The sequence below is a fragment of the Callorhinus ursinus genome, unplaced genomic scaffold (genome assembly GCF_003265705.2).
Source record: "Callorhinus ursinus isolate GAN/ISIS: 27379988/994484 unplaced genomic scaffold, GSC_fseal_2.0 scaffold10, whole genome shotgun sequence".
Lineage (NCBI taxonomy): Eukaryota > Metazoa > Chordata > Mammalia > Carnivora > Otariidae > Callorhinus > Callorhinus ursinus.
This window is the reverse complement of record NW_027397072.1, coordinates 50,032,886-50,051,614: the sequence shown is the minus strand read 5'-3', so window position 1 is coordinate 50,051,614 and position 18,729 is coordinate 50,032,886. Positions and strand designations below refer to the sequence as shown.

At 39.5% G+C, this 18,729-nt stretch overlaps 1 protein-coding gene across 1 annotated transcript; it reads right to left on the bottom strand.

Annotated features, from left to right (window-relative positions):
- Positions 1 to 540: 540 nt before the first annotated feature.
- Positions 541 to 17,904, bottom strand: DUSP11 (dual specificity phosphatase 11). The gene is made up of 9 exons (XM_025868391.2): positions 17,674 to 17,904; positions 15,971 to 16,046; positions 11,721 to 11,852; positions 8,572 to 8,695; positions 4,948 to 5,008; positions 2,691 to 2,737; positions 2,340 to 2,415; positions 1,929 to 2,114; positions 541 to 1,018 (listed from the first exon to the last, which is right to left on the bottom strand). The coding sequence occupies exons 1-9, from the start codon at positions 17,772 to 17,774 to the stop codon at positions 823 to 825; spliced, it is 999 nt and encodes a 332-aa protein (XP_025724176.1). The 5' UTR covers positions 17,775 to 17,904; the 3' UTR covers positions 541 to 822.
- Positions 17,905 to 18,729: the final 825 nt, after the last annotated feature.

Here is an 18,729-nt window from a genome sequence, read left to right as displayed (position 1 = left end):
GCAATAAAACAAGGAGCCATCCTTGTCCACAAGTCTTCCAGATATCCCAGGCTTTACGTGTTGTAGCCTATTCTGTTCATTAAAGAACTTTTGTAGTCTATAGAAGTTTTCAAGTTTTCTGAATAGTTCTACCCAGTTGATAACAATTACCCTGTCAGGTAAATTAACCAGCATTCTGGTTTATCAGTTCCTCTTGCCCATATGACCGTCAATTTACCTAAAAGTTTATCCATTCTTGTGTTAGATGGCATATCTGACAATGCAGTGAAAGAAGTTGGTCAAGTCCCACAACAGACTGCCAAAGAAAGAAACGTCTAATCACAAAAATACCATCACTAATTTCATATAGATTTTAAAGAGATTGTCTCTTAGGTAGGTTTTTAATAGAAATCTTGAACAGTTAGGGGGAAAAAACGATAGCCTTAATGATTGGGTCAGTAATAGAACACGACAAAAACACCAGAAATTTCCGCACATACACTATCACAAGTCTAGTCAGAAAGAAATACATCAATAAGGAAGACAGAATTTTTAAGAAAATAATTTACAAGGGAAATTCTTTATTACTTTCTCAGTTCTAAAATACCATCTTCCTTTTAAAAAATTTAAGACTGAGTGACAGATTATTTCCTTTACTGTTGCAAATACTGCAAGTTTATCAGCCAAGAGGTAAGTATCAATGTAATTTTCCTTTAAGTTTGAACACATGAGGGAGCAATAAAACAGATTATAAACCTCATTTGACCTGATCTTATAAAAAGTCACTCCAGCTGGTCTTCAGTCCTGCTCTATCTGCAGAGCGATTTCCAGGACAGGTTTGTGTCATTCGGTCCATCCGCAATAGGTCGGACACGGCAGTCTGTAGTAAGTGCCAGGGTACCACACTGTATTCTGGGCTGCTTGACTGGCGTTCGGCTTTCTATTCCAAGAGTACCGCCTTTGTGAGTAGTCCTCTCCAGGGGGACCAGGAGGAGGGACATGGCCTCTCTGGTAAACGTTCTGGTTCTGTGAAAATTTTCTTAAAAGAAAAAGTAATGAATTATTATTAGTTTTAGTAAAATATATTAAAAAGCTTTATAAAATAATACAGACACTCTGGTTCTACTGTCTTCTGCTTGTACAACCTTAGCAGATAAATTGCTTCATCTCTGGATTACTTACTTCTTTATAAAATGGAGGTAATACCTTCCATTTTCATGGCTTGTTTTCAAGGTAAATTAAGACAACATATTTAAATTACCTACCACAACACCTTGGCACACAGTAGGTTCCCAGGAGCTATTCCAACCTTTCCCTACAGAGATAAATGCCCACACTTTTCTAATCAAATACTTTCTCCCCAAGTCTTACAGTTGGGGAGATGTGAGACAGTATTAAGGTATTTATTTTTAAAAAACAGAAAGCTGCTTTCACTTTATAAATACATATATAAATTAACTATAAAGTGTAGAAATTCTAATTATTAACTACACATGCAACAAATTTGGAAAATTAAGACTGAAATTTAACTGCTTCAAAAGCAAGATCGGTAAATTTATTACATCATACTGGAATTTTACTACTTTTTCCTATAATTTTTATTTACTCTTTAAATAAGAACCTTCTTTATTCTGCAAACTATACTATTAATAGAGCCTAAGAATGCAAGATCCTTTTTGGTAATCACATCAAATTGCTGGCTTAAACTAAGTTTAGAATCAATGCAATTTTCTAGGTCCTTTTCCCAACTGCCTCTGAAAAGTCACATATTCCTCCCCATCCTATACTTTATTTTCCAGCCCTGAATGCAAAATATGGAGCAAATGATACCTCTAATCAGCTGACAGTGATCAGCCAGAAAACATCAATTCTCACCATTCTCAAGTGTTTGCAATAATTTACAATATAAATTTCTATTTCAATTCTAGAAAAGGGGACAGCAGAGATACCTTACTGACTGTTGCAAATCCTGGGTCTGGGTGTGGAAATGCCGAGAAGGTACTGGGTAACCTTGGGTCTGATGTAGGTTATACCAATGTCCTTGGTTAACAGACTTAATAGTGGTGTGGACTGGTTCCATCATATGTGTTGCATCTTCAAAACCACTTGATCTGGATACACTGGAATCCCAATTCCTCAAAGAGAACATTCCCACACAGTATTACTGGTTTCCAAATTCTGTAGCCAATTTAGTTAAGGATATTTCGGCCCATGAAAATAACAATCCATCCTCCCCTCCCTGTTTCTTTAGGGTTCCCCGAGCAAGTAAATAAGCTACAAGAAGAATGGATATGTGCAGCTTAAATGATATAAAAAAAGATCTCCCTAACCAGAGATCTCACATAAAAAATGCAACTTACTTTCTGATGGGACCTTTCTGAAGGTCTTCAATGTAGTTTTGTCTTTCCAAGCAATGTCCGCGGCACCTATTGAATACTGAAGAGTGGATGAACTGTTAGAAATCACTGTACAAATAGCAAATCTTTCCCAGAGAAAGCAGATCAAAGCTGAAATCCAGTGACTAATTATTCAGGCAGTTATACCTCACCATTTCCAGACACATCCCTTTATAAACTTTTGGCAAAAGAATGCACTGTGTCAGAGCAAATGAATTACAAACATTTCTTTTTTCTAAAACTTGAGAAATTCATCTACATTTCCACCTTCAACTTTTATAAAGAGGAAAAAATAGTGACAACCCTCATACTTACATTCAATTGCATCATCTGGCCTCATGCCATGTACATCAATCAAATATCTAATAAAACAACATAATTCAAGTCATTTATATATACGAAAAGAAAAAAATCAAGTGTTTTCAAAAAAAGTCCAATTTCACTTACAAATATAGATCTAAAAATCCTAAGAAAATATTAGCACATCTAATCCAATAATTATTAAAGAATGATATATCACGACCACAAAAAGACTTTATTCCAAGGATGACCCAACTTTAGCAAATCTATTAATATAATTATTTACATTAACACAATTTAATTAATAAATGAAAAAGAAAATACAGGACCAAACTGGCAGACGTTAAAAAGGTATCTGATAAAAAATACAAGTCATTTTTGTTTTTTTGGTTTTGTTTTTAATTTATTCATTTGAGAGAGAGAGAGCGAGCAGAGCAGGGGGAGGGGCAGAGGAAGAGGGAGCAGCAGACTCCTCGGTGAGCAGGGAGCCCAACATGGGGCTCAATCCTGGGGCCCTGGGATCATGACCTGAGCTGAAGGCAGACGCTTAACCCACTGAGCCACCGAGGTGCCCCACAACAGTCATTTTTATCAAAGTGTTTTGTATACTAGAAACAGGAGACAATATGACAGAGATTTATCAGGAACCAACAATAGCAAAAAACAAATTGGGAAAAATATTAACATCAAATCTAAGTACCATCTAACCAACTGTATGGGCCAGAAGCAGCTTAGGAGTCACTCTCACTGCCAGCCATTTTCTCCCTCACCCTCATCTGCAACATACTACCAAGTCCTAACAATGTGCATCTCTAGAATATGTCCACATCCTTCTACCCAAATGACCACCACACCCTGGTCCAAGCCACCATCATGCCTTGATTTCTACAAAAGCCTAACTTTTCTCCTTGCTTCCATTCTTCCCCCAGCCCCCGCAGCATATTCTCCAGTTAGCAGCAAAACAATGGCTTGAAAATGCAAATTTGATTATGTTCTATATACTCACCCTTAACACAAAAAGTTCAGTGGTTTTCAGTTACTCTTAAGATAAAGTCTAAACACAGACCCGCATGATCTAGCTCTTCCCCATACTTCCAGCTCCATTTTAAACTTTTTTTAAAGTAATCTTTATGCCCCATATGGGGCTTGAACTCAAGACCCCAAGATCAAGAGTCACATGCCCTTCTGACTGAGTCAGCCTGGTGCCCCTCCAGCTCATTTTAAACTTTTTTTTTAAACTGATCTAAAAAAAAAAAAAGTAATCTACACACCCAACACGGGTCTCAAACTCATGACCCTGAGATCAAGAGTCACATGCTCTCCCGACTGAGCCACCCAGGCACTCCCACCTCCAACCTTTTTTTTTTTTTTTGAGCTTTTCAGCTCCATTTTAACACCGTATTTCCCATGGCCCAGCCTCCCTGGCTCGTTCCAACACAGCATATGCTTTCCTATTATTAGTCTTTGCTGTTCCTTATGCCCAGAATTCTCTCCCCAGTGTCTAACAGGTTAATACCACAACATCCTTCAGATATCAGCCCAAACATCCCCAAAGAAACATTCTGTATTCTCCATGCCAAGGTCAAATCCCTCCTATTAACATGCTCTTATGTACTATGTCCCTCTCCTTGGCATTTGTCAGAGCTCTAATTCCACATGCATTCGTGTGATTCCTGAACGTCTACTCTCTCTAGACTGTTGAAGAGTTCTCAAAAAGCAAGTCAAGTCTCTGAAGTCTTTCTGCTAGCACCCAGCATGGTGCTTACAGAGAACAGATGCTCAGTCTTTCCTGAATGAACAAATGTATAAATTCTTTGATTCAGAGATTCCATTCTGAGTGAAATTATCTGAGAAAATAGCATATATATTCAAATCTGTTCATAAGGGAATGTTCACCGATTCAGTGTTTTAAAATATTAAAAACTTCTGACTTTTATGTTCATCAGGAAGCAAAGGAACAATGCAGCTTCTAAAAAATAATAAGGTTTCCAAATACTTTCACAGGAAGATGCCCACGATATATTAAATTATAAAACAGGGTATCTAAAATATTACACCATTAAATTACACGTATATACTTGTACCTCTCTGCATTTTTAAGTCTGAAAAAATACGTACTAAATTATTACTGGTGGTAATCTTTGGGTGAGGAGCAAGACTGCTTTCTACTTCATACCTTTCAATACCGACTGCACTTTTTGCAACTAGCTTACGCTACTATTGTAAACAAAACAACTTATACGTGGTCTGTCTTTTGGGGTTGGCAACTCACCTGCAGATGAGATAGCCAGTCCTGTTTAAACCATGGGTACAATGAACACCAATGAGTTTGTCTACAAAACAAGGAAGAGAGAGTTTAAGTAAGTGAAGTAGATACACTTAAAACAAATTCTACAATTTTCTTTAGAGTACCATTTATTAGTTGCCACAACACTACCACTCCCCTGAAGAGGAGTAACTGATAAAGAGTGTGTTATTTTAGGAATACACTATAAAGAATTATCTAACATAAAGCAGAAATTCACTGCCTCTGAGAAATTCTGCATAGCCCCTCTTAGCTGCAATCGTGTAAACTGGAGAAGGCCTGGTCAGGTACTAACAGCTAAAAGGGCATTGAGAGGAACCCAGCTTCTTAATATAGAATGTCCATCAGCAACTGATTTAATTATAGAAAATGAGAGCAAAAAGAAAAAAAAAACAGGCTAGAAGAATGAAACTTGTTTTTGAGTGAGACAAATCAAATACCTTTTCTTTGGATACTGAATATGAAAAAGAACAGTTTCTGCGGGACTCACGAATCCCCAAAGCGCTTCCGTCCCTTCTCTCATTTGCTGCTTCTCACACACCACAGTCTGTGTGCTGGTGAAGCACCCGGGGAAGCAGCACTGTTCATATTTTATGATGAAAAAGTGAGAATTGGAGATGTAAGCCCAAGCTGCACAGCAGGCAGACAGAACAAAGACTAGAATCAAGTCTAAGATTTTTCCAACCCGTGCCATAGTATTTCTTAGTCCATCATTAAAAAAAATTACGCAAGGGGCGCCTGGGTGGCTCAGATGGGGAAGTGTCTGCCTTCGGCTCAGGGGCTCAGGTCATGATCTCCGGGTCCTGGGACTGAGCTCCATGTTGGGCTCCTGGCTCAGCAGGGAGCCTACTTCTCCCTCTCTCTCTGCCTCTCCCCTTGCTCATGTTCTCTCTCTGCCATCTCTCTGTCTTAAATGAATAAACAAAATCTTAAAAAATAAAATAAATTAAAAAATTATGTGAGAAATTAAATAAAAAACGATCAGGTGTAGTTGATCTCTGCAAAATGTGTATCTGTGACTAGGAGGTGTCTGGTAGGAAAGCACTCACCATCTCCTGCCCGGGTTACTATCTCCCTACCTCTAAATTTTGTCTATTTCAAGTGACCCTTCATATGGAAGATGTGATCTTCCTAAAATATAAACTCGTAGGGTTGCTCCCTTGCTTAAAAATCTCCACTTAGCACAGCATTTAGAACTCTTTATAAACGGTATCATCAATCTCTCCAACTGAACTATAAGACTACAATGATTCAAACTAGAACTTACAGGGACCTCCTCCTGCCCCCTGCCAGCCTCTCAGATCCCATTTTCTACACCCTGACCACACACACGTTCCCCACTCCAGCTACACTGGCCTCCTTACTCAAACATGCCAGCATAGTCATGCCTCAGGGGCTCTGCACCTACTATTACCTCCGCTTTAGAACACTGTCCCCCCAAACTCCCCAGATAGCCAATGGTTCCTCACTTCTTTTAAGGCTCTACTCAAATGACATCTTAATAGAGAGGCCTTCCCTGATCACCCAACACACGCCGTCACTTCTGAATCCTGTTTGCTAATTCTCCAAAGCACCTTATCACCATCTGACATTTCATATACTTATCCCCCTCCCCCACTAGAATGCAGAGTATAAAAGGGCAAGAACTTTCTTCTGTTCCTGCTTCCTAGAACAGTGTCCTGTAAATGTTTGTTGAAAATGAACATGTGAATTCTACGCCCTTTCACACTATCCTCTGGTCATTCCAGAGGCTGCTACTCCCGGGCACAAGGTCAAGGCCTATGCCTTTTGCACCTGTTCCCCAAACCGGGACATTCCTTTTCTCATGCTGGCAAAATCCTCTTCCCCACAGCCCAGCTCAAATGCTGTCTCCTCAGTCAGGCCTCCCTCAACCTCTCCTCCATATTCCTGTTGCACTTAATTCTTTTATTATAATTAACCCACTGTCTTATAGGTGCCACCCATTTAACTTCCCAGGTAACTGTTAGTTTCTAATGAACAGAGACCGCTATCACCTCTGTATCCCCGTGCCCTACCCACAAATCTAAAAGGCTCTCGGCATGTACCGAATCAACATATTTTCTGAGTCTCTACCAGTTCTAGGGAGTGGACAGTCTAGTGTCCTCCTCTTCATCGGGGAGCCTGGTATCTGTGGGAGGGGCCTAGAGCAGAGGTAGCCAACACGGATCCTAAGCAAGCTCCCGAGACCGCCAGGGCAGAGAGCACAGCGAAGTCAGCACAACACAGGCAGACGACCAGCACGGGGCAGCACGGCAACAAACAGGATCTGCAGAGCCGTTCACGCGGCCTCGGACGGGCCTCTAGCCCTCGCAGAACAGAAGGGGTACCGGAGGGCAGCTGCACGCACGGGAGCCGGGATGCCGCAGGCAGGACGGCAGTTGCTCCCTAACGCCTCCCGTCTTACGAGGTAATGTTTCTGAGACACGGTAACACCAATCACAGAATCGACCTCCTCCTTAGACGACGTGGTTGTCAGAGGCAGGGCCGAGCCTCTCAAGTTTTAAAGTATGGGCAAGATCTGGAAACAGGCCCTAAGATACTTAAGACCTAGTGCCTGCGTTAGGCAACCAGGTTATAGTTTGAAAAATTACCTTAAAATTCCCATCTCTTTCTCTCTCACCTCCCACCCCCTATTTTCCCACCTCCATCTCTATTTTTTCTCCCCTACTCCGTTTGTGTGTATGTGTATATATGGAATATTTACTCTGTCATACTTATTTAACAAAACACACTCCTCAAGCTAAAGTTAGAAAAAGAACAAAATGAGCACTTGGTCCTGTAAGTCAGTGGCTTTCCAAAGACAAAGGATTCCTCAGTCTTAAAATATGGCAAATACCACATTCTTTCTGATAGCCAGATGCCAGAAATAGGTAGGTGGATCCTTAAAATTCAGAAGCTAATAGCTTACTAAGATCTATTTCCCACACAGTAAGGTAGATCTTAAGGCAGGAACAAGAAACACCAGCTTTTTAAAGCCCTTCTGTCTGAATGAGAGGTGGTCGTGTACCCCTGCGTCTGTGCCCAAAAGGGAAAACCGGCAGGAATATCTGAAATGTGCACGATGGGGACGCTGCCCCACTGGCGCGCCTTGCTTTGCTCTGCTTCCAGGGCTCCGTCTCCAAACTTTTCCTTTTGTTGTCTCTCTTACATACCCTAAGACCTTGACATCTTTTCTCCTTGTTTTCAGCAGAGGGTCACACAAGCCATGCTCCCCATACCTCTGACCCAATACCCTGACACCCTTGACCTTTCCCCCCCCCCGCCTCTCACCTCTGAACCAATAAATAAGACAAAAGAATGTTTTTATTTTAGTATATATTTCCCAGTCACATATTTTAGAGAGAGAGGAGGAAGCTAGTTCATTCACATTTCTCGTTAAAACCACTTCTCAAACTAATTTGTGACTATAAAAGGAAAAACACCTCACTCTACCTGCACCATCTGACACTTCTACCTTAACATTATCATATACAACAGGCCTAATGGTAAAACTATTAAAAATAGTAAAAATCCCAAACCTATTCAAAATGCATACCAAAGTTCAGGTAAGAGAAAAAAAACCAAACTCACCGTTATCTGTATTTTCTTTTAAAAACTCATTAACAGCACATTTGAATTTAAAAATAGTGTCATCATCAGGCACCTGATGCCCAATTGTATAAATTTTTATGTAAGGAATAGTTTCTGGTAAGTCCTGTAAGGCAAAACCATGAAAATGTGTATTATTTCATCTGTAAGGAAAGAAGTAAAAAATAATCAGAGAAGCCAGACTATAAACCAAGAGATTATTAATATAGTCTGTCAGTAATTCTGATAAAAGAGCCATTTTTTCCCCGGGCTGTTCCAACCAGGAAGTATCATCTGACTTTCATTAAAACTACAGAATGGAAAAAAACAAAAAACAAAAAAACCCCTACAGAATGGATAGGCAATAGGCATACAAGCCTGAAAGCCAAGTCCATGTGAATGAATGCATATAAAATGATGAATTATATAAGTAGTTCTACTTATTGTTTTATATTTTAAGGGTCATAAAGCAGCTGTGATTTAAGCAGAACAGTAGAACAGCGTCAGAAAAACTTGGATTTGAATTGTAAGATAAAGCAAATTGCAGGCACTGTTGAGAACCGGTATTCTTGGGGTGGGAGAAATTAGACACCAATAAAAGTGGTTAAGTGAAAATCCTATAGTTCTGAATTTAAATGGAAAGTACCAGTATGAACCTATATTTATTTTATATTAAAAATAAACATATACATTTCCTAGCCCTGACGACAGAAAAAGCCTAGAAACAACTAATGTCATGTCTAAAAGACTCAGGAGCACTGAGTTTCTAATGAGAAACACTGAGAAGCAACTGGGCAAAGACAGGGCCTCCATTTGTGCCTTAATGAGAATAATAACTGCAATGAAGTACATAGTGATACAAAAAGTAAATAAATAAAATTTATTGGTCACCACTGGAGGATATTAGTGAATCAACTCATTATTTTGATACCTGTTAAATAAAAGGAAAGAATCATGCCTCTGTAACTGGTCAACCAAATAGATGATGAGGGGAAGCTTCTCTTGATAGAAATACCCAGCTAATAAACGAAAAAGGAATAGAATTCACTATTTTCTGAAGTCCCAAATGAATTAACGGGTGTAGATATCAATCATCAGTGACTACTAGTATCACAAAAAGAGATAATCACTTTATGTCTCCACAGAAGACATCATCACCTCTGAAACTGTCTTGCAAAAAAAAAAAAAAAAAATTCAAGCCTGAATCTGATCAAGCCTCTACGTCCAACTACCAATTTACAGGAAATAAAAGGATTGAAGAATATGTTAACAACACATGCGGAGGGAATCATCAAATCAGAATGAACTACCTGGTTTCTTCAAAAAATAAAATTCACCAGGGGAAAAAAAAGAAAGTAAGAGAGACATGGAGGGAGAATCTACAGACTAAATAGAACTTCGGGGACCTAATTATCAAAGGCAAAGTGTGGACCTTATTTGGATTTAATTCAAACTCTTAAAAAACCTTTTTTATGACATTTAGAAGACAACAAAAAATTTGAGTACTGACTGGATAATGTTAAATAATGACAGTAAAAAATAAAAGTCCTATATTTTAAATATATATACCAAAAATGTACAGGTGAAATTATATGATATATGGTATCTGCTTCAAAATAATATGGAATGGGGTGAAACCAGTAGATATACAGGCGAAACATGATAGCCATCAATTAATAAAGATTAAAGCTGGATGAGTTCATGGGTATACAATGTTTACCCACAGTATTATGTCTACTTCTGTGTATGTTTAAAATTTGTGATAATTGTTTAAAAACAAAATGACACTGGAAAACAGCTTGATGGTTTCTCAAAGGTTTCTAAACATTGAACCACATGATCCAGGAACTTCCACTCCTATGTATACATTTAGAAGAGCTGAAAGCAGGGATCTGACTCAATACTGGTATACCATCATTCACAGCAGCATTATTCACAATAGCCAAAAAGTGGAAAAAACTGAAGTGTCCATCAAAGGTTAACGGATAAACAAAATATGGAATGTATACATAATGGAGTATTTATTAGCCATAAAAAGCAATGACATTTTGTTACATGGATGAACCTTGAAAACATTGTTTAATGAAGTCAGTCAGACACAGAAGGACAAATACTGTAGGATTCCACTCATATGAAGTACCTAGAATAGTCAAATTCACAGAGACAGAAACTAGCATAGAGGTTACTGCTGTAGGGAGAGAAAGTGGAATTATTTCTTTAATGGGTGTAGTTTTCATTTAGAATGATGAAAAACTTTTGGTTATAGACAGTGATGATGGTTACACAACATTGTGAATGTATTTAATGCCACTGAATTGTATGTTTATGACTGGTTAAGATGATAATTATTTACGTATATTTGACCACAATAAAAAAAAAGAGGAATAACTGAATTCAAGTGCCAATTCTTCCTGTTTTGAGACTCAAGTTTTATCATCTATAAAATTAGCAACTGTAATAATCCTCTATCCCCTGAGCTTAGCGCAGAGTAAGCACTTAGGAGATACCAGTACTCCTACTACTTCATCAGCAAAGGACTGTTGTGAGGATTAACTAAGTTAATGCATGTGAAAGTACCTTTTAAATAGCAAAGTGATTTACAAATATTAATAAACATTGGGTGTTACTGTTGTCCAAGGCCATGAAATTGGTCAGAAGGATAATTCCATCCCATTGATATGCCACATAGGCCAACAGATCATATGGGCTTCTGTCTTTTATCAAGAGATATTAGGAAAAGAAAAGCATGAAATTTAGAGAGCAGTTGTCTTTTACCATGATACTCACATGCTCAGGCAACTGCTTAAAATAAGTGCTAAAGACATAATGGTTATTCATTTCTTTCCTTTTAGGGCTGCTACTATTCTTACTGAAAGTTTATTTCATTTTCAAAATATGGAACATGGAAGCTTATAAAATTTCTTCAGCACATAGCCTACTGTCCTATATTGCAGTTTAATTCATGTCTTTAATCTCATTTTGAGACATCAATTAGAAATACGTACTTAAGGAAACCACCAAGTTCCCTTTTTGAATTATTACCCATGGAATAAAGCCAGGATTCACCTTAGCATAAGATGATAATTCCTGAATTACTATGCATTATTACAGTATCAGAAAGTAGGTTCTTTTCAATGAAGGGTTCCATTTACCTCTGGTTTATAATAGCGGTGAGTATAAGTTAAATCAATAATTAGTCCAAGCTCTTCATTCTGTTTTTGGATTTTGTTAAAAAGATCCAAGGGTGAAAAACGTTCTTCTGGAGCAAGGTTCTTTTCAAAACTCTGTTAGAGAGAATGAAATAAGAAAGAGCAAACATGTGCTTAAAATCCTTTTCCATTTATTCAAGCCTTGTGATGCCAACACACAATGAGATTCAAAGCAAAGTTTCCATTCCGCTGAAATTTACAAGCTATGTTACAATCCTTTCTTCTAGAGATGAGAAGGAAGAAAATAAGCTCACTTCTAACCTATTTATTTCTGTGTTTGTTTTATGTTGATCTCCTAACCAGACTTTAACTCCCAGAAGGCTGGGACTGCATCAATTTTGCCCACCACTGTATCTCCAGCTCCATGTGGAACACCTATAAATAGGTACTTCCTTTTTTTTTTTTAAAGATTTTATTTATTTATTTTGACAGAGAAAGACACAGCGAGAGAGGGAACACAAGCAGAGGGAGTGGGAGAGGGAGAAGCAGGCTCTCTGCTGAGCAAGGAGCCCAATGTGGGGCTCAATCCCAGGACCCTGGGATCATGACCCGAGCCAAAGGCAGACGCTTAACGACTGAGCCACCCAGGTGCCCCTAAATAGGTACTCCTAAATACTTCTTGAATACTCATATATACGAAGGGTGGCTTTTATTGCTAAATATTCTTTTATGTATTTGGCTTATTTATGTACTCTACTCATGGATCTGTTTGGTTATTCAAATGCGAGCAACATGCTTTGGGGGGGGGAATTAATAAACTAGTTTTTAGAGCAGTTCTAGGTTCAAAGCAAAACTGAGCAGAAAGCAGAGTTCCCTCTTATACCCTCTCTCCTTTACCCCACACAGCTTTCCCCCATCAACATTCCAAACCACTGTGGTCCATTTGTTAGAATCAATGAACCAACACTGACATGTCATTTTCAAAGTCCACAGTTTATGTTACAAATCACTAGTAAAGTCCACAGTTTATGTTACAAATCACTACCTATTGTACATTCCATGGGTTTTGATCAATGTATGACACTATTTACCCTTATAGTATCACACAGAATAGTTTCACTGCCCTAAAAATCCCCTATGCTCTACCAACACTTTTAATACAGCCTTAATACCTGACAGGGCTACATGATCTACTTCCACCATTATTCTTCTTTTTCAGAATTTTCCTGGCTATTTAGGTTTACTTTTCTTTATGAGTTGTAGAATCGGCCTATTTGAGATGATGTTAAATTTATAACAAACTTAGGAAAATTTGACAGATTGATGATGTTGAGTCTTCCACATAATACTGTGAAAGTTTTGAAGAGTAAATTACAACAAGGCATACATACAATCTCTCCATAAGCTGATTGCAGACTTGGAGCTGATGGATCATATATCATCTCTAGCCACGTGAACAACTAACTTTAGGTAACTAATTTAAGTCACAAACCCTGTAGGAAGCCTTCCTGTCTGTTATCATTTCCCCCTCCTTTGAATTCCTTGATATTTCTTGCCATGGCATTTATGTGACACCTAACATACTCTATTTTAAATTCCAATGTGCATGAGAAGTGACAGTCAAGTATTGGGGCTGCTTTTCTTTGGCTGACTTCCATAAAACACACAGGAAACCAATGTGACATTTTACTCCCTGACTCTAAGCATGAATAAGACCTGCACTGGGGTGATTATGCAGCTCTGTAATTCCCTTTACAGTGCCTAAATAATCCCAAGGTTGAATACAGATAACCTGAGTCTACAGAGCGAGGAGGAGGCTTTTTATCACTCTATCATACAGGAAAGATTTGTGGCTGTGTGGAGGAAGGGAAACCGCAGAGTCTTCCTATCTTCTATCTTGCTGATGCACTTTTAGGCAAGGGGCTAAGCAGGGACCCTGGTAGAACTCAGGAATCCACTTTTAGAGGCCATGGAGTAGGGAGTTAGGGAATTAGGACAGTCTCACAGAGAAAAGAAGAAATACAGGAGATAATTCACAGTAACCACAAATGGGGGAGGGTGTCATTCCACACATATTTGCTCATATTTATTATATGCCAAACACTATTCAACTTATTCAACAGCACCACGCTTGGTGTTGATGGATGTGAATAAGAACCATATGTTTAGCTATATGAAAAGACTAGTTTTTAAGTCCAGATGCAGAAGAACTGACATAATAGGTAAGAACGGAACTCTGACCTATGAGTCACAAATTAAATAAATTCCCAATACACTCAAAGTGGGCTTTTTCAGATACCAATCCATTCTATGCTGGGCAGTTCAATGAGACATGAGTCTCTTCTCACCTTTTTTATACTGGCCAAATGCTTTTCCCACCTATTCCTTCCTTAGTTCAAACAAAAACACAATTTTCAGAATTTCCATGCTGAAATCCTGACTTACTAATCCAGGGCACTGGGGTTCTTTTTTGGGGGCGGACGGTTTGGTTATGATGGGAGTGAAGAGGTCTTATTAGCATTTAGTCAATGCGGATCATGGATGCTAGAAATCTTGCCGAATTCATACAATCCTACAAATGTGTCTCACACCTTTTTTTCTTCTTAAGATAAGAGACTTTATTGCCCTACAATTAAAAGTATTCAAACAGGGGCAACTGGGTGGCTCAATCGGTTAAGCGTCTGCCTTCGGCTCAGGTCATGATTCCAGGGTCCTGGGATCGAGCCCCACATCGGGCTCCCTACTCAGCGGGGAGTCTGCTTCTCCCTCTCCCTCTGCTCCTCCCCCTGCTTGTGCTCTCTTGCTCTCTCTCTCAAATAAATAAGTAAAATGTTAAAAAAAAATGATAATAAAATAAAAGTATTCCAACACTTATTTTTCTACATAACTTACTGTGAATGATCAGTGTTAAATAAAAATATCAATTTTCATCATCTGCTTCACTTCATGTCTTCTTAACCAATTCTTCATTTTTCATTCCAATTGCATGCGTTTGAGACAATGAAGAATTTTCTACCACCTTAGTTATGGACTGGAACATTCACCTGCAGCTACCTAAATGCTCATTACATGCAGTTGTGCTCCTAGTGGTTTTATCGCAGCCATCCTCAGAGAGTTTTCAGAAAACGTCAGGACGATCTTCATTCATCTTCACCTCACAGGCTCTGTTGCACCTCCAAGAGCCCAGTGACCGGCCTGTAGGTGCTGTTGCCCCCCCACATCGTGCCTCGGCGGCCACGCAGAGAATGACTTTTGAATATCCTATTCAATGCTCATACAGGTGAAAAACTGTTTCATAAGTATCTAAGCCTTAAAATCTAACTTCATTTCACAAATACAAGAGTTTTTTTTGCCTAGTTTTAAAGTACTTTGAATTTTCCAAGATAGTAATCACAGTATCAGCCAAGTAAAGGTCATATACTTTGTTTTATTTGAAAATCTACTAAGAGCTGTTCACTATCATGGAAATTCCTGCCAGTAAGGCAAGAAAATCCACCTAGTTCAATCTGCATTTGCAGTTTTTGTATTCATGGTGCAAGTTAAATGACTATGTTTTTATTTCTAATATAGTCATGCCCAAATATTTACATATTGAAATTAATACATATTACTTTATTGTAAGTTACTTTATTTATTGTTTATATTATTGGTTTCAGCATTACATTGATTTTTTTTCTTTAAAATTAAGTATGGAAGTAGTATTTATCTATGAATTTTATTTCAGAAGAGTAAAGGGGATATAACAAAGTATTTGCTATTAAAAAGGGAAAATGGAGGGCTGCCTGGCTGGCTCAGTTGCTAGAGCATGTGACTCTTTTTTATTTATTTATCTGACACAGAGAGAGAGCGCACAAGCAGGAAGAACAGCAGGCAGAAGGAGAAGCAGGCTCCCGATGAGCAGAGAGCCTGACATGGACTCGATCCCAGGACCCCGAGGTCATGACCTGAGCCAAAGGCAGATGCTTAACCAATTGAACCACCCAGGCACCCCCGCTTTTTTTTTGACCCCGAGATCAAGATGTGAGCTGAGATCAAGAGTCAGACACTTAACCAACTGAGCTACCCAGGCGCCCCTGAGCATGGGACTCTTGACCGTTGGGTCGTGAGTTCAAGCCCCACATTGTGTACAGAGATTACTATAAAAAATAAAAACTTAAGGAAAAAGGGGGGGGGATGGAGTGTGACATGGTCGAGCACCAGTGTTCTACATCATGAATTCGGATTTGTGAAATACTGAATCAACTTTTGCTCACCTTTTTCAAAGGAACTTTGAAAGCAATGAAACGAGTCCCAGGCATCCGTTGTCCAACTGGGAGGTAGTCTTTCCACCTATTAATACATTTTTTGTTAGCCAAATTTTATGTTAGCCCATCTCCCTGCATAGAATGAAGGCTCCCTGTAAATGGAAACCATAGCCCACACAATAGGCGCCCTCTTCTCTTTGCTTTGAATTCTGTTGTTCCACTTATTCAGCCCCACCTAGTAACAACTTCTACTGTCCTAGATACAAGGCAACAGAAAGCAGAGTTCCCTCTTATACCCTCTCTCCTTTACCCCACACAGCTTTCCCCCATCAACATTCCAAACCACTGTGGTCCATTTGTTAGAATCAATGAACCAACACTGACATGTCATTTTCATACAGGATATGGAATGAAAGTTCCATACAGGATATGGAATGAAAGTTAAGTGAAAAGGTCTCAACAAATAGGGCAGATCTAAAACCAGAGTTGGCCAGTACTTTTGTATCCCTGATAAAACCTAAACTAATCCTGATTACTAAGACGTCATTAATACATAACCTGTTGAGTGAAATAATTTAAATTCAATTCTTTCACTTCACAGTTTATTTTTAGTCCTTATACAAGTGATGCCATCAAAATCAGTCAATAGGGAACTTCAAGTTCATATTTTAAAAGACAACCTGATAAAAAAGGGACCGTGAACTTCACTTTGTAATGTTAGGAGTCACAGTGAAAAGTGATATTTGGGATGATGTCTTAGGATGAGTTAGTTAACTAAGGTTGTTGATTCAGTATAGCTGAAGTACAGAAAGTGATGACAAAAGTGGCACAAGATGGGGCTGGAGAAGCAAGAGAGGAGTCTAGAATATGCAGAGTCTTAAAGACCATGTGTAAAAAGTTTCTTTTTATTCTTAAAACAATGTTTTTGGTATATGTTTATGAGCAATATTCGGACTAGTCTATTAAAAGGACTTCTTGTGGGAAGAATGGATTGGAAGGCAACAAGAGTAGACACACGTACACTAGTTAGGACCTAACCGCCAACAGATCAGGCAAATTCTGTCTTAGGATGCTGACAGAGAGAAGCTGACAGAATAAAGATACTCAGAAGATAAAATGAAGGGGACTTGATGTAGGAAATGGGAGGAAAGGAAGGTCTCAAGGAATACAAGAGTTCAATGCACACACGAGCAAGGTCTCAAAATTAATCCTTTGTACAGAAGCAGCAGTCTCAAATGAGACGTGATAGGAAGCAACAGTATGTGATCCCTGTGATTCCTGGAAACAATATAAAATCAACTTTTTCGGTGGAAAGTTCGGACGTCCTGGCGGGGTTTTTTCACTTGAACTTGGTTCTTATTAGTCACATTTGCTATGCCAAAATAACACGGCTCGAGGAATTGTGGGAGACTCCAATTTGGTAATTAAGGGGTGTCCCCAACACTGGCAGCCCCATCTTAAAAAGCCGTCCCTCTGCATTTTACCGGAAAAGCAATGGCCAGAGCCTCGCTTTTAACAGAATGGGGAGAAATCAGAACCTCAAAGATGATCAGATACTGTGGGCGGAGCAGCGAGAGCATCAGTGCCTCCCAGCTAGGGCGGACCGGCCAAGTGCTCGGCGGAGACTGGGGCAGATAGACACCACAGGAGCTGGAGCCCAGGCCCGGGAGCTCCGAGCTGGAGGGCCACGCCCAGGGGCCAAGGCGGATTACCTTTCCGGGACGTGGTTTCCGCGCTTCTTCTTGGCTGAGCTACGTCCAGAGAACGCCCGTCCCTGGCCCCAGCCGCCGCGGGCATGATGCCACTGGCTCATCTGGGCCCCAAGATGCCGCCCACCCAACGGCAAGAGCGACAGAGCCGCCAGCCCGGGGCCCTCGGTGCCAAAACAAGATCCCGGACCGGAAGCGAATAGGCAGCAACCCACGCAGTTCCCAGGCCCTTTACTACTGCGCACGCGCCACCGACAGTCGTGATGACGTCACCACGCTGGCTGGCCGACTGTAGTTTGATTACTAAACAAGAGTCAGGGAACCACAGTGCCCTCCTAAGCTGGGGGCCGGTAGCGCAGGTTCGATGAGCGTGTAGGTACACTTAAGAATTCAAATAGTACAGGGTATGGAATGAAAGTTAAGTCCCACTTCTCCAGTGCCTTGTGTGGTTCTTCCAGATATTTTCCAACTGCTCACATTCATACTTATTGTGTGTGTGGGTGTTTATACACTTGTACATACATGGATATCTCCTATTTTATACAAAAGCAGTTAGTATATGTATCCTACAATCTATCTTGGGTACTGATTTTCCCAGTCAATTTATGCATACATCCGTTCTATTCTTTTTAATGCCTGGTATGCATAGTATTTCATTGATTATAAGAAACATAATCTATATATCCAGTCGAATATTGATGGACTTTTAGTTATTTTCAGGTTTTTGTTCTCTGTTACAGACAGGCTGCAATGTAAATGCCCTGAAATATGTATACGTCTATATCTAAATCCCTAGAGATACAACTGTTGGAGTGAAGGATATGTAGACTTAAAATTTTGAAAGAGACTGCCTCACTACCCTCCAAAAATACTGTACCAGCCTGCACTCCCACTCACGGTGAAACTATTATTGGATTGTTATCATGCACCAGGTTTCACATTAGAGGCTGACAGTAGGTATTTAGGTTATAGACAAAACAAAAAAATAACTGAGAGAGATAAGAGTAAAAGCTCAAGTCTAAGGTTGCCACACAGTATCAGGCATAGGGATCTATACCT